This window comes from Gastrolobium bilobum, unplaced genomic scaffold (genome assembly GCF_033153095.1).
Source record: "Gastrolobium bilobum isolate Gb01-03AN ecotype WA unplaced genomic scaffold, APGP_CSIRO_Gbil_v1 utg26554, whole genome shotgun sequence".
NCBI lineage: Eukaryota > Viridiplantae > Streptophyta > Magnoliopsida > Fabales > Fabaceae > Gastrolobium > Gastrolobium bilobum.
Window position 1 is genome coordinate 146,396 of NW_026897614.1, and position 15,649 is coordinate 162,044.

Genomic DNA, 15,649 nt, shown 5'->3' on the forward strand with positions numbered 1-15,649 from the left:
AATTCTTATTATTGTATCAAAAAAATAAAAATAAAAATAATATAATTTCTAATAACCTAACTCTAAGTAACTAGTATAATTTGGATTCATCAGATACATCACTCATTTGTCTATCGCTAGCTAACCCAATCCTTTGAAGTTATTTCTTTTGTTACAATGATTTTGTATGAACTCACGTATAGCTAGTCATATAATCATTTATTTATAAAAATAATAATATGATATTTGTATACCAAAAAGTAAATTATATCAATTTTAAGTAATAAATATTCTTAAAAGTAATGAGATGAGAAAAACATAATTCTAAGATATACTCTATAACTTTAATTTCCCAATAAAAGAAAGTGTAGAGTTGATGTATTGCTATTGACATGCAAGTAACATAATCCTTATACAAACTCAAGTTTATAACATAATTAAGGACTTATGCGAATAGTAGCCTCCATTCCCAATCCGCCGTCACCTTCACTAAAAAATTTTCGTCTCAAAATTCGTTTTTTTTTTTTCCTCTAGTAAACTTCCATTCTATTTCTTGTTTCTTTTTCCAAACTTATGTTTAATTTCAACACGTTAATGTTCTGTCAACATATATAATAGAGTCTTTCTTCCCGTCCATAATCTTGCCCACTACGCAAGAAAACCGTACAATCACCATTAACTATACACAATATAAACAAGGTTACACACCAATTTTCAATTCCGTTATTACTTTCTTTGATTAACACATAACCCCTTCTCCTAACCAAAAATCTAGAAACAACCCTCCTATTTTCCAATCAGGTCCAATCCCAATTTCCCCTATACATATTCAAAGCCCCAAACCAATTTATTCCCCCACGTTACCAATATAAATAAAAACACTCTCTGAGGACATCATCAAACAGTTATATCATCTAACTATCCACACACACTCCAATGGAGTATTTCAACAAAGCCAAGGCCGTGAAGCTGCGTAGTCACCTTGGAAAGTATCTAGTTGGAGATGAAGACCAAGACAAGATTCATCAGAGCAGAAAAGGGTCCACGAAAAAGGCAATATGGGTGGTGGAACTAGTCGAAGGGAAGAGCCACCGTGTGCGGCTGAGGAGCTGCCATGGCCGGTACCTCACGGCGACGGACATGCCGTTTCTCCTCGGCATGACCGGAGACAAAGTGGTTCAGGCGGAATTAGACGCGGGTTTGGATTGGAAATACGAGTGGGAACCAATAAGAGAAGGGTTGCAGGTGAAGCTGAGGAGCTGGTGTGGGAAGTACCTTAGGGGTAATGGTGGCACGCCACCATGGAGGAACTCGATCACTCACGATGATCCTTATAGCTCTAAGACACATAATTGGATCCTGTGGGGTGTGGAGGCTGTGGAGTTCTCAGAGAAGAAGGGTTTCTTTGCGGAGAGTGTTGTGTCTTCCTCTGATTCTGATGAGATTCTTGGCTCTGAACCTCCATCTCCCATGTCGGTTTCTTCTGTGGAGTCTTCGTTGCTGAGTCACAATTCAAAGTTGAAGGTGCGTGTTCATGTTTGACTGTACTTGGTTGTTTTTACTTGTCAACTTGATTTTGCATGTTGTTGGGAGAATTTACTCAATTAATTATTTTATTGATTGGAGGATGAACGGGATTAGGGAATGCATTGTCTCATATGTTATTATAATCATGTTATTGGGAAGAATTTTAATAATTTATGAACAAATTGACAATTATTTTTGTATTACTTATTATTCTAATATTTTTTTTTGTCTCTCAACTTTTATCACCTTTGATTTGTTCAAAAATAATTATATAATTACCTCCTATGTCTTGATTATGTTAAATTAAACATGAGATGATCATTTCTCACCAAATAACAACTCTCATTGCATTTAATGGTTCATATGCACTCTAGAATTAATCAACTATTAATAACAAATATTTATAGTTAATTAGTATAATTAGGAGGTACAACACAATACAATAATTTAAAAGCATGTCAAAATTGTTGATAAGAATACAATCCGCTTATTTTTTGCGAGTTGAATGACACAACATAAATAACTCTTCAATCTCTCAAAATGTACTATTTATTATATAGGTTGACACGATACGAAATGAAACGAAATAGCACGAATAATATGTAAAAAGATTAGCGCAGATTAATTTTGTGTTTGCGTGTTAACACGAGATACGAATTTTTTCGTGTCGGTTTTTTGTTTGAACATGAATTTTTTGTATCATGTTGAAAATTGTTATCTATAAGGATAATGCAAATTATCTAAATCCTTCACCGGTAAGTGGTAGCCTACTCCAGATATTTATTTGATTGAAAGTTATGATTTAATAGATTTAGAGATTTTTCGAGCAAAGATTCATAAATAAATCATTTATTGATTAGTTTTGATTCTGTTGACCTGCAGGTCGAAACTCTACAATAAATAGTCACCAAAACTATGTCAAATGCTAATAATGTATTTGAACTAAACTAAGATGATTATTGTTGACAAAAAGTTGAATAGATGCATATTACGATCACTGATGATGAAAATTTAAATGAATTCAGAATAAAACACCTTGTCGTTGCTATTTACAAATAAATTAATCGTTTTGTATGTCTTTTAATTATATCAAAATATGTCATATATATCTTGCTAAGAAGAACATTTTAGTTTTCAGTGTAAACAACTTAAAACTGCATGCGCAGCAGAACATTTTGAAACCTTCCAATTATAGATATCAATTTATTATGACAATTTAATCGCCATGATGACTAATTAATAATGTTGTTTTAATTTTATTTTCTTAACAATAAAATGGCATTCACACACTGCATCACTGACGTTCACACACTTTTCAATAGCGTTTTCTAAAAAGAAAAAATAAAACTACTTTTTACTAGGGATCTATTAATCTCATGTCAGAGACAAGATAGTGAGGTCCACCATTTGTAAAAAAAAAATAAAAAATAAAAAATAATGTAGACCCCACTACTTTGTCTCTAAATTATCTCATGCAACATGAGATAATTATTTCCCTTTTACTAATTACCTTCAATTGACGTTGTATGAAATTTAAAACAAACAAGGAGCACTTCCTAAAGGCTTTTAATTAAACAAGTTAATTATGCAAAAATGTATCTCGTATCATATATGTTTCGTAGAAGTAAATGAATCTGTTTACCGAAAAAAAGAAGAAGTAAATGATCTAATATCAGAATATCCATTATTAAAATGTAACTGATTTTTTGTTGTTGTTGTTTTACATTAAAATCAGATAAAAAATTATAGATAAAACTTTTCATTCTTTTATAAATAAATAATAACATTCTTTATATTTGTTGCATCTCTTTTAATAAAGTGATCAAGTGACATTGATGAGTACCAATCCTGACTCATAGACACTACTTAAATAGGGAGACAAGAAGCATCTAAAAATTAAGAACAAACAAAAAGACAAGATTTACCTTGAAAGAAGATAGATGTGGATAGAAACAACTCAAATTTTTCTGAAAAGAAGGCGATTTATTGAAAAGAAAAATACAAAACATAAAGAGAGATAGTCAAGGCTGTTATTAGAGGAGAACAACGACAACCTACTATTGCAAAGAAGCTAAAAAGAAAACAAAGATTATGAGAAGCTGAAGAAAAAAGAAGCAACAGAGACGAATATGGATATTAGCTTTTAATGAATAAACATAGATAATAGTATATATCTTGATAAAAATCTAGATTAATCTGTTAGACTCCAGGTTCGTTCAATTTGCTAAAAAAATAAGAAACAGTACGTTGAAAAAATTATATTTTATTTAATTGCTCAAATAACACAAGTACTGGATAAAGAGGGAGGATATTCTTATTACCATAATTTTTTATTACTAACTTACTACTTATCTAATCACCATTGGATCAAAGAGAAAATACTAAAAAGTTTTTGAAGAGAGAGAAAATATCAATTCAATGGTGATTAGATAGATAATAAGTTGGTAGTGAAAAATTTTGGTAGTAAAAATATTCCTTCTCCTGGATAAAAATAAACTTAAACAATAATATAATCCTCTAAAAAATATTGACTAAACCACTTTTATAAGGTTATTCTGTTTGTATTGTGCTATCAAATACAACCTAAAAATAGTACATATAAATAAGGGAAAAGTGTGTATAATTTTGAAGGATGTAAAGTTGTGTCATTTTAAGAGAGAGAAAGAGATAGATAAAGAGGAGAGAGAGTTGACAAAAAAAAATAAAGTTGTGGGTCCCACCTCTTTGTGAGAGTGAAAGGATGTAAGTTGTGTAATTTAAAAGTACAGACACTTTTCCCTATAAATAAATAAAAATGTCATAACTATCAGTTCAAACATTTTCGTTAATGACATATCATAATAAGGATTTGTATCTATCATTTAACATGACACAAAAAATGTTCCTACACATACAACATTTTGTGGAGCCCACACTTTGTAAAGCAAAAAAAAAAAAAAAAAAATTACGGCTCGCAAAACGAATCTCTATAACATTACGCAATCAATTTTTTTACAACATAACTCTTATAAAACTCATAATAATAATATCATAACAGTTAGTTACAGACAATATATTAATTTTGAGAATTTTACACGAGTATTGTGAACGAGTTCACGGGCTAAATGTTAACTAGTATTTTATTCCGATGTGAGATATTTAAGGCTCTCGTAGTTACTTTCTCTCTTTTCCGGAATGATGTCACCATGGCATAAGTCCCATCTTGATCCGTGATACTCTTTTGATTCTCTTTCTTGTTTTGCTATACTAATATCCTATTGCATTGATGCAGAATTTAATGTGAATAGGTAACGTGAGTTATTTTTAATGATTCATGATCCAATCAATGATTATTTTTTTTGAATTTTATTAATATCATATTAAAATTTTATTAATATCATATTAAAAGAAATAAATTATACCATATCATAGTGATAAATTTATGGGCTTCATCACTCAGAAAAAAAAAAAGATGATACAATTATCAAAAGGTATATAGGAAAAAAAAATTATCTCAAATAACATAAGAATAGTTTTTTCTTTATTTTATATTTTATATTTTAATACTTTAATATAATCATATTAAATAACACTAAAAATATACATAATACAAGTATATCCATCCGTGGTTGTGAAGTGTGAACACCTACAATCTGGGCCGTTCATCTTCATGTCGCCCATTCTCACCACAGCCCATACGGAACTTAAAACATGATGCACCAACCAACCGCGTTGGCGCGTTGTGAGCTGTGCTGACTGGGTCCTCTAGTTTTCCACCTGGCACCAATTGGTCTCTTTCTTCTTACATACAAAGAAATGCCAAGTCCCATCCATTCCATTCCATTCGTTTATGATCTCAATTCTCAACACTCCGAATTAATTAACTTCTCTCTCTACTCTCTTCCTCCTCCTTCAATCTCAAAGTCTCAGACCTCGTTCCAAATCGAACTAACCTCAGCTTCACACAAAAAATAAAAAATCACTGTCTTAACTATCTCATTAACTAACTAACTAACCCACCCCTTGACTTGATGCAGACAAGTTCCAACAGCAACAACAACTTTCGGTCCGGCATGGACTTGTTCCACCGAGCGAAGGCGGTCCGCCTCCGGAGCCACCACGACAAGTACCTGCACGCGGAGGAAGACGAGGAGTCAGTGACCCAAGACCGAAACGGATCCTCCAAGAACGCGAAATGGAGCGTGGAGCACGTGCCGGAATACGACAACATCGTACGACTCAAGAGCTGCTACGGCAAGTACCTCACGGCGTCGAACCAGCCCTTGTTGCTTGGCGTGACGGGGCGCAAGGTGGTTCAGAGTGTTCCGAGGAGGCTCGATTCCTCTGTGGAGTGGGAACCCATTAGGGATGGTACTCAGGTCAAGCTCAAGACTCGCTATGGTAACTTTTTGAGAGCCAATGGGGGCTTGCCACCTTGGAGGAACTCTGTTACCCATGATATTCCCCATAGGACCGCCACACAGGATTGGATCTTGTGGGATGTTGATGTTTTGGAGATCCATGTTGAGCCTCCTGCTGCTCCACCTGTTCCTCATTCTGATTCTCTTGACTTTGAATCCACCACCCCATCTGCTGTTTCCAGCAAAGCTTCCACCTTTTCGAGGCAGGAGGTATGGATTCATGGAAAAGTTTCGATTTTTTCATCTGGGTTGCTTTGATTTGTAGCTAATTTATGCCATCAATAGTGACTTTGAATTGGTTCTAGTAAAGGGAGGACTAATTTGATGTTAGAGATGGACATTTACTACTTTAATTATGGTGGAGATTTGCTTTGATTTTTGATTTTTTTTTTGTTTGGTTGAGTTTGTAGTCAACGGATTCGAATGTGGGGTCACCACCGAAGATGGAGGGAAGAACTATATACTATCATGTTGCTGAGGATAATGGGGATGTGGATGATGAGAATGTGCAGGGTTATTCTTTGAACTTCAAAGGGAATGGGGTTGAGCAGTTGACTCGTAAGTTTGAGGAAGAGACAGGGCTTGAGGGGGTTATTGTGTGCACTCGAAGTCCTTTGAATGGAAAACTTTATCCTCTTCGCCTGCAGCTTCCTCCCAACAATGTGACGATGCAGGTCGTTTTGGTTCTTTCCTCGTCAAAAGGTGAGTTTGCACTTGTCAAATGTTCTTGTGGATGCTGATTCTACTAATTTTCATGCGTCATATTACTTCTATTTGTTATATTACTGGAATTTGTATGTACTATCTGTTCCCAGAGGTTGAAGAATTAATTTTATGCAAAATTGATAAATCTGTTTGTGCTGAAATTGAGGATGTAAAAATAGCAAACTGATATTCCTAGATTTGTGCTTTAGGTGTGTCAGGCCTGGGCTATGGAAGCTGCCCATGTGGGTTAAAGTTGTGAAAATTTGTTTGTCAATTTAGTCTAAAGTACAGATTAAGTCGTAAGCTGGATGTATGATCATACAAAAGATAGCTAAGTTACAAAATGAAAAAATTCGATGATAAGTTGGAGAAGCATGGGTGGAAAAAACAATTGGGAAAACCTAGATTGGGATGGTTTAAGCATCTTCTTAGGAAGACCCTTAGATGCTATGATAAGAAAAGATGTTTGTCACCGAGAGCATAACATAAAGAAAGGAAGATGTTAGCTGAAAATTAGTTGGGGAGGTAATAAAATAAGACTTGATGAAATGATAAATAAATATGCTTGCACTTTGTCTAAGCACGAAGTGAAGTGGAGGAAAGCTGTTAATGTTGTGAAGATGCAGTATTTGTGCTATTAACTTTTCTTTCTTCTCCCTCTATCTCTCTTTTCAATCTCTGAAAAAAAATTAATTATAATTTTTTTCTCTGTTTGTATATATATATATAAATTTTTTCTTATTTATTATTCATTTTTCTTAATATGTTCTTGCTTTACATGGGTTCATTGATTGCCTATCCCAATTAGTTTGAGATTAAGGCATGTTGATCTAACCTTAGCTAAGATGGGTCATAAGCTCTCCCTCTTGCGTCCATAATCAAACTGGTCTAGTAATGGATGTTGAACTGAATTATAAAGTATTCAAGTGGAAGAGTCAGGGGTTATATTGATGATTTCATAAATAACTCTCATAAAACAGAAATTCTATATGATCTTTTATATGAGGCATTCAAGCATTTGTTCAGCTTTATATATGTTGCTTTTACTTAATTCATAGAAAAATCAATGAAGTCTGGAGGACTTCTCATTGTATCATATTTGTTTTTAGAGGTGAAATTGTATAACTGTTACAAAAGAAGTAATTTGAACTTTGAAGGAAGAGTTAATGTTATGGTGGACTAATTCAGCTATGGTTCTTCATATGTAATAAAGTTGTGCAACAAATATTAGCAATTCTCATTATAAACTTTTTATGGCTGAGAAGTAAGGAAGTTGCATCCTAGCTTTCACATAGCTTGTTTAAGAAAACACAGAGAAGAAATTGTCACAATCTGGCGATGATGGCTCATTTTCTCAAATTGCACATTAAACTTAAATTACTTTTCATTTTTCCTTCTCATTCTTCTTCCTCTCCCTATTATGGTTGGGTTTATCTTGTATGCTATCAAGTTGCCCTAACATTTGCTTTCTGTTCTGGTGTTTCAGTGGCAAGAGAATTTGAGGAACAAGGTTTACTGTGAGAATCTAGATTATTGGAGTCTTGAATCTATTCAAACGAAAGGCCTATGTACATAATGATCCAAGCGTGTTTCAAGTTGTGTGATATCATTTAAGAATAAGTTGCAAAACTCCACCTTGCTCAAGTGAAGCCAGTGCATTTATATAAGGAAGAATTCATCAAGGTTCAACATAGGTACCTTAAAGTTGCCCTGGTCAGGGTCATATCAGCAATGTACGTTCTTCAGTGGCTTGTAGACTATTCGGATGGTAGTCTTTGTTAGGCTTCCTTTTTGTTAGCGCTAGTTTTGAACATAGCGTTTGTTACTCATGTGGATTCAGGTGTTTTGTTGTTCTTTTCTCTCTTGGTAACGTTTTGTATTTCATGCTATTTTATAGGTGTAAGAATTGTATACATATAACTTTTATTATAAAACTAGAGGGATAGATATTTTTTTAATCAGATAGATTCATTTTTTAATAAAAAAAATTATTTTTAACCTTAGTTGTTTGTGTTTGCTGTTTGGAATGAGATTCTGATTCAGAGGAGAAAAAATAAACCCTATGAGACCTTTCCAGTCCGGGATAAATTATTCTATTTTTTTTTTCATCTTTATCTTATTTATCATTCTCTAACACCGATATTAACACAATTAGATTAGAATTTCAAAAGGAAAAAGAAATGATAAAGGTTAGTTAAGATTATGATCTAACGGTATTGAAGAGTAGTAAGTAAAATAGACATAAAAAAAAAGGTAAAATAATCTATCTTATAATATTGACGCAAAAAGCTTTGTTATTTGTACGAACATGATGCACTTAAGTATAATATGTTAATAAAGGGATAAATTATTCTGTTAATAAATTATGTTACCTATTTTTTCTCCATCATTGTTAGATCATAATCTCAATTAATTTTAATCATTTCTCTCTTTTCCTGATATATTAGAGAGCAGTGGATAAGGCAGAGAGGGAAAAAAAAATAGACAAAATAACATTCCATTAATAAATGATTGACTTTTTTTTGTTTGAATTATCATAATCAATTAATTATTTATTGGTCTAGTGCATGTAGGTGCACCGACTAACAAAATCTCAGAATTATTAGAAAATTTCTTCAGTATAATATAGAATGGTTCAATTTTATGATAATCACCAAAACGCAGGTTCGTGGGACCATTACCTCCGTGATTATCGTTGGATGGGTAGGAAAGTTGATACAACTCAACTCATAGGATACATGAAGATTGAAAAGGATGCAAAAGGGTCATGTGCATTAGCATTACAAGCCATGATGACCACTTATGTTGACATAAGTAATTTAAAAAACAATACTCTATTAAAATCAATATAAAACCAACTCATGTTCTGTTCCTTCGTTGAATGTGTGTCGAGGTGCATGCGATCAGCAGTGGATTATGTTTCAATTGTATTAAGTAATTGGCCTAAATCTTTCTGAAATGTTCGAATTGACTCGTGGCCATTTCAAAGCTATGTACCACCGATACTGACACGAGACATGTGACACGACACGACACTCCGACATGTTAATTCTAAAAAATGTTAGATTTCGACATGTTAGGACACGTTTTGATATTAAATAATTTTTTTAATTTATAAAGTGTATATTATATTTAATATTCAATAATAAAATAAAAAAATGAAACTAAACTTGTAATATTCATCAATTTTGCAAAGAAACATAAGATATCCCAAATATTTATAGTAAACTCAATAAAACGATAATCGTACTCCAACGAATTTAATAGTTGGAATGAAAAATTCAACGAATGCAACTTTTGAATCTTTTTTTGAATTTTTATAACTCGTGTTGGAGTGTCGGGGAGTGTCGGAGTGTCAAAAATTGTCGGACACGACACAGTCAGGATTTTTGAAGTGTCGGTGCTTCGTAGTTTCAAAGTGATAACTTTTAAGCTTGGGGAAGAGCAAGAAAGTAGCATGCTTCTTGCGTTTATATTGGTAACCTACAAAAATAACGTGTGTTTTTTAATGTCCATGGAAATTGAGAAATGAATAGCAACAAACCTTGGCCAATGAATTGATGGCCATGAAAATAACACCTGCTTTGATTAGAAATTTTCAGAATTCAGACTTTGATGGAAATCAATAATCAATATGCAATGTTGTACAAGATTTCCAGTCATAAAGGAACAATTTTACCACTGCTTCGGTTCGTCCCATTTTTTCTTTGCTATTAGGTTAAAAAAAAAACCTATTTTCTTTTTTTCCAATTGGTCCATAGGTGACTTATAAGTTATAACTACATTCATATCATAACCCCTGACACAAGAGCATCAATCACCAACAATCCATACAGGAACAGGTTCCATCTTTAAAGTGATGGAATCGAATACGATCTCTTACAATTATCTCCACATTGTAAATTCTGGAGATTAATTTAGTTACCTTGTGACAATCATTACACACTCCAAGATTCTTAAACACTCTTATTGGCATGCCTGGTCTTCTGTTTAAGAGCCCAAAAGCTATGGCCAGTCTCTCACTGTGCAACCTCAGTATTTTGTTTTCCATCATTAACCTCATCAACCAAAGGTGCCCCTGAGTAATCAGGTATATACCCTATTGATTGTAGCTTCTCCTCAATTTCACTCACAAACTTGTATATATCTATACTTTGTGGATGAGTGCTGTCCCCAGCAAAAAATTCATGAGCCACTCCATCTATCTCTATTAAACTACAGCCAGGCTCTTTAGTCACACCCTTATCAGTCATTAGTTTTCTAAGCAATCCTACATCATTCCACCTGCTAGCTGAAGCATAGACTTTTGACAAAAGCACATAAACACCACTACTATTAACACTCCCCTCTGATTCAAAAACTTGTTTTGCCATTTCTTCACTTAGCTCAACACTTGCATGTTGCTTGCAACATGCATCCAGAATACTCCTCCAGATTACAGAATCTGGTTTTATTGGCATTTCAGAAACCAAGTTTATAGCCTCTTCTATGCGCCCAGCTCGAGCATAAAGATCAACTAGACATCCATAATGCTCTAATTGTGGTTCAAAATTATACTCCTTAGTCATCATGTCAAAATAGCTAATACCCTCGTTAACCATGCCCCTTCTATTAAATGCACTCAAGACGCCAATAAAAGTGATAGAATTGGGCACCAATTTCTCTATCTTCACCATTCGGACAAAATGGTCAAATGCTGCTTCAGCCTTGCCATGCATGGCAAAACCCAAGATTATTGAATTCCATGAATTTACATCTCTATAAGGCATGCTTTCAAAGACTTGTTGAGCAAATTCTAAGGTTCCACATTTGCAATACATATCCACCAAGCAAGTGTTGACAAAAACATCACCAGCCATATTATTGTCACACTTTTTCAAAATATAAGCATGAGCCCACAAACCCAAAGACAAAGCCCCCAAACCAGCACAAGCATTAATAACACTCTGCATTGTATAACCATCAGAGTCATGTACCTTCTGCATTTCACCAAAAACTTTCAATGCAGTGTCAAACTCTCCATCCCTTGCATAAGAATCAATCATGATATTCCACGAAACCTTACTTCTTTCAGGCATGTTCCTAAATATTTTCTCTGCCAAGTCTAGGTACCCGCAGGTGGCATAAAAATGAATCAAACTGTTACAAATATGAGTATCTGAGTCAAACCCAAGTTTCAAAAGTTGAGCATGAACCTGTTTTCCTTCACAAAGAGAAAACATGTAAGCACACGCCTTGAGAACAAATGGGAATGTGTGGTTATCAGGAACCACACTTTCTTCTTCAACCACCATCATTGCTTTGTAAAGCTCCATGGCCTTGTCTTTGCGGTTGTTGCTTCGTGCGTAGGATCTTATGAGAGTGTTCCACATGAAGGAATTGGGCTTCCCAAAGTGATGAAACACCCGAGTAGCATAGTTAAGATCAACCAAAGAGGAGTAAAGAAGAATTTTGCCATAGAGAAAGAGAGCTTGTGGATGGTTGGTCTCAATGGTGCGTATCATTTGAGCGTGAATTTGCTTGAGTTGAGGCATAGCAATAGGTTCGTTCAACAAGTGGATAAGGTTTGTGTGGCTGTTATGGCTAAAGGGTTGGGCATGGTTGTTGTTGTTGTTGTTGTTGTTGGCGGTGGTGGCTGTGGAGAAAAGCAGAGGAGGGGTTGTAGTTGTAGCCATGGTTAAAGCCATTATATGTATGAGGAATTTCTTTAGGAATTCATATTAATCGTCATCTTCACATTCTATGTTACTCCGCTCTCATTTGAGTGAGGAGAGGTTATAGCAGACCTTGTTCGAGGTGTCCTAGATGAGGATAAGGTGGAATGTTTTAAGGTCATGAATGTGTCTTTTCACTTGCAAGCAATTCCCCTTTCTCTTTTAAAAATATCACATCTTCTATAATTGTAAGGGGTAGTAGTAGTAGTAGTAGTTCGCATCCATCATTCTCAAATAAAAGTACAATTGAATCAATGTGCCTAAAGTATCTTGGTGTTGAACGCTTTATGTTTAGTTTGGTTATAAAATCGAACCATTTAGTGTGTCAATTTAAAAACTTATTCTTTTTAAGTGATTTTGACATAATAAATGTTGTCAAAGTTCATTTTATATATATAATTAGCAAAAGGAAAAGATTTTCTTCTTGCCTTTTCATGTTATCCTTTTATTTTTATTTTTTAAATTGTACTTTGTTAAAGAACTAATATTGTTATATTATTGAATTTTTCATTTTTGATATTATTGCCATGTGAGAGGTTATAGTTACTACATCTTTTTCTTACTATCAAATCTTAATCTAACAGTTGTAATTTATTGAGATGTTAGATTGACAGAAATCAACGGTTAAGATTTGATAGTAAGAGATAATAAGAAAAAGAGGTAGTAAGTATAACCTTCTCCTATTGTCATATTAAAAAGATATAAAAGAGAAATTAATTTTAATTATTAAGCAATATTTAATCTCAAGAAACATAAAAGTTCATATTATCAAGGACTGCGCAGAATTTCTATAGAAAGATGAGTAAAACTACTGTTTTTATGGGAAATTCAACTAGTCCTGATTGAAGGCTAATAATTTTCTAATCACTTCAAAGACCAATAAACAATAAACAATCATTTGTTATTAATTAGCCCACATATTTAGTCTCTTATACCTCCAATCAGTATATGTTACCTACTCCAAGAGTAAGTATTCCTTTATTAAAAATAGAAAAAAAAAATTGAGACTTAAAATCTAATAATAATCATAAAAGGACGGGTAATTGAGTAAAATAATTGTTTACTTTTTTTTTTCAATTTTATTTAAAGATGTTCTCAATCTTCAATACTACAAGAGTATATAAAATATTTTCACCTCATATGTTCTTAATTGATTACTTTGGCCTTGATTTCAATTTTTAATATAATTGGATTATTAATAGTGTATTATATTTCGGGCGTAACTTAGTACAATATGAATGAAGTTTGAAATTAGAGGGGAGGGACAGACGATTAATTCTCTAATATGGGTATTCTTGAATTTTGAATTTGAGAGGCAATTAATTTAGAGAGAAGATCAGAAAGCACGAAATATAAGACTTTTATTCTACACATTCTTCTTAGCTTCTCTTACATCATTCTCCATTTTCTTTATCCTTCCCTAAGCTTATGTGTGGTGATAGTCATGGAAGAATAGAACTTTGTAATTAATCTAAGGAGTCTTTGAATTGAATTTCTCTTCTTTGTTGGACTCTTGATCTAAAATTGCATGAGTAGTGATTTTTGCTTGGATTGATATAATTATGAGTTTGATATTGAGGATATATAGATAATAGGTTTTGCATTAAAGATCTTTGATCAAATTCCTTGACCAAATTCTTACTTGTAAGCTAACATAGATATAAACATGAATCATATAATAACCCTAACCTAGGTAATATGGATTTAAGAATTGATTAACTATTTAATCGTGAAATTAAGGGTCTAATTAGGTTAAAAATCTAATCATGTAAAAATAATACAATTTTGGAAAAAGTGCAAAAAGTGAATGTTTTGGGTTATAATTGCTAGTAGTCAAAAGTTACCGGAACTTAAAAATAATTGAATGGAATATAATAAAATAATTTTAGTGAAAATCTAAGATCAAGTTAGATGAGTAAAATGGATGAGAGGACGCGATGGGTGTATCGCTTAAAGTTGATTTGACTTTAAGTATGTTAAAATGTAAGTTAGAAGACAAAAATCATTTTCACTTCTTCCTCCATCGTGTGTGAGAGTCTGATAGCCATTGGAGAAGAGCTTGGTTTCCTAACTCTTTGTGCAGTCATCCAATCAGCAAAGTTTCAACTAGAGAATTACTTAGAATCACAACACAAACCTAACCCCTAATTCAAATATCCTTGAAAGTGAATGTATGGAGAGAAAACTCATTGGGAAAGTGGCAGTTTTCTTGAGTTTGTGAGCAAAGGAGAGTGGTTTGATCTCACCCAAAGGTTGGAATCTACTCCTTGTGTCTTTGTGGAGCCATTTGAGGTAAGGAAATCTCATTTCCATAAAGTTTTGATAATTGTTCATTTTAGGTTAATATAAGGATATATTTTGATGGATGATAAGGTTGGAGGGTTAATTAGCCTTAGTTCACGTAGGAATATATGCTAAGGAACCTAAATAATCGTTAGAAATGTAATCAAACCATCATTTAGGCAATGTTGGAGATTTTCGAAAATCTCATGTGCATATAGCTTATTTCTTGTAATGCAAGTAATGGGTTGTTGTGGTTGATTTGGTTTATTATTCCTTTGAATCCTAGGAGTGGATTAGGTGAACAAGTGGTTGTAGATCAAGCCTTGGAGGTGCCAAGGAAACTTGGTTGAAACGTGGGTGGAAACAAGTGTTGGTAAGTTTTCTATCTTTGTGATATGAATATATTCATATAATGGGATTAATATTCTAGTATGGAATGTTTGTTGATCACACTTGTGCCTTTCATAGGTAAATCTAGTATAATCTAATGGTGTTGATCTTTTGACTAGTTGTGAATACCATTGGTGCAAAGGAAATCTTTGGACGGAAAGCTATTGCAGGTAAGCTTTTGGACCTTGGGATTTATCTCGTACTTGTTCCACATGCCCTGGAGGGGTAGTGGTTTATGTGGTATATGTAATTGCATAGATTTGATATGTTGCATTGGATATATGTATGTGTATGCTATGTTTTTGCACTTGGTATGTATCAAGGAGATTTCCTTGTGTAATTCATAGTGTAGGTTCTCTAGCCAGTATGATTTATTGTTATTGCGACGACATGAGCATTCTGGAGGAATGTTTGGATGAGCATTATTTTCATAGTATGGATATGTATATTGGTATCATATTATTTATTTCTTTTACGTTGAAGTGAACTTGGAGGGTGGAGGAATCTCCAAACACCCCTGGTTTACTGAGATATATATGTATATCTCACCCGTGTTGTGGGAACCTCCTTTCAGGCATAGACGATGCAGGAGCACCCGTTGGCAGGAGGCCATAGTAGACTACATTTGTATCTTATGGACTTGCATATGAC

At 33.5% G+C, this 15,649-nt stretch overlaps 3 protein-coding genes across 3 annotated transcripts; 2 read left to right on the forward strand and 1 right to left on the reverse strand.

The window, feature by feature from the left end:
- Positions 1 to 915: 915 nt before the first annotated feature.
- LOC133308601 (uncharacterized) lies at positions 916 to 1,521 on the forward strand. The gene has a single exon (XM_061509242.1). It carries the CDS (start codon positions 916 to 918, stop codon positions 1,519 to 1,521), a length of 606 nt encoding a protein of 201 aa, XP_061365226.1.
- Positions 1,522 to 5,337: 3,816 nt separating this feature from the next.
- Positions 5,338 to 8,548, forward strand: LOC133308611 (uncharacterized). The gene is made up of 3 exons (XM_061509252.1): positions 5,338 to 6,116; positions 6,317 to 6,608; positions 8,098 to 8,548. Exons 1-3 carry the CDS (start codon positions 5,517 to 5,519, stop codon positions 8,130 to 8,132), a joined length of 927 nt encoding a protein of 308 aa, XP_061365236.1. The 5' UTR covers positions 5,338 to 5,516; the 3' UTR covers positions 8,133 to 8,548.
- Positions 8,549 to 10,227: 1,679 nt separating this feature from the next.
- Positions 10,228 to 12,380, reverse strand: LOC133308609 (pentatricopeptide repeat-containing protein At1g59720, chloroplastic/mitochondrial-like). Its single transcript, XM_061509250.1, is given in 2 exon segments — positions 10,228 to 10,648; positions 10,650 to 12,380. Coding segments are annotated over 2 exon segments (1,869 nt in total). The 5' UTR covers positions 12,299 to 12,380; the 3' UTR covers positions 10,228 to 10,428.
- Between the last annotated feature and the right edge of the window lie 3,269 nt (positions 12,381 to 15,649).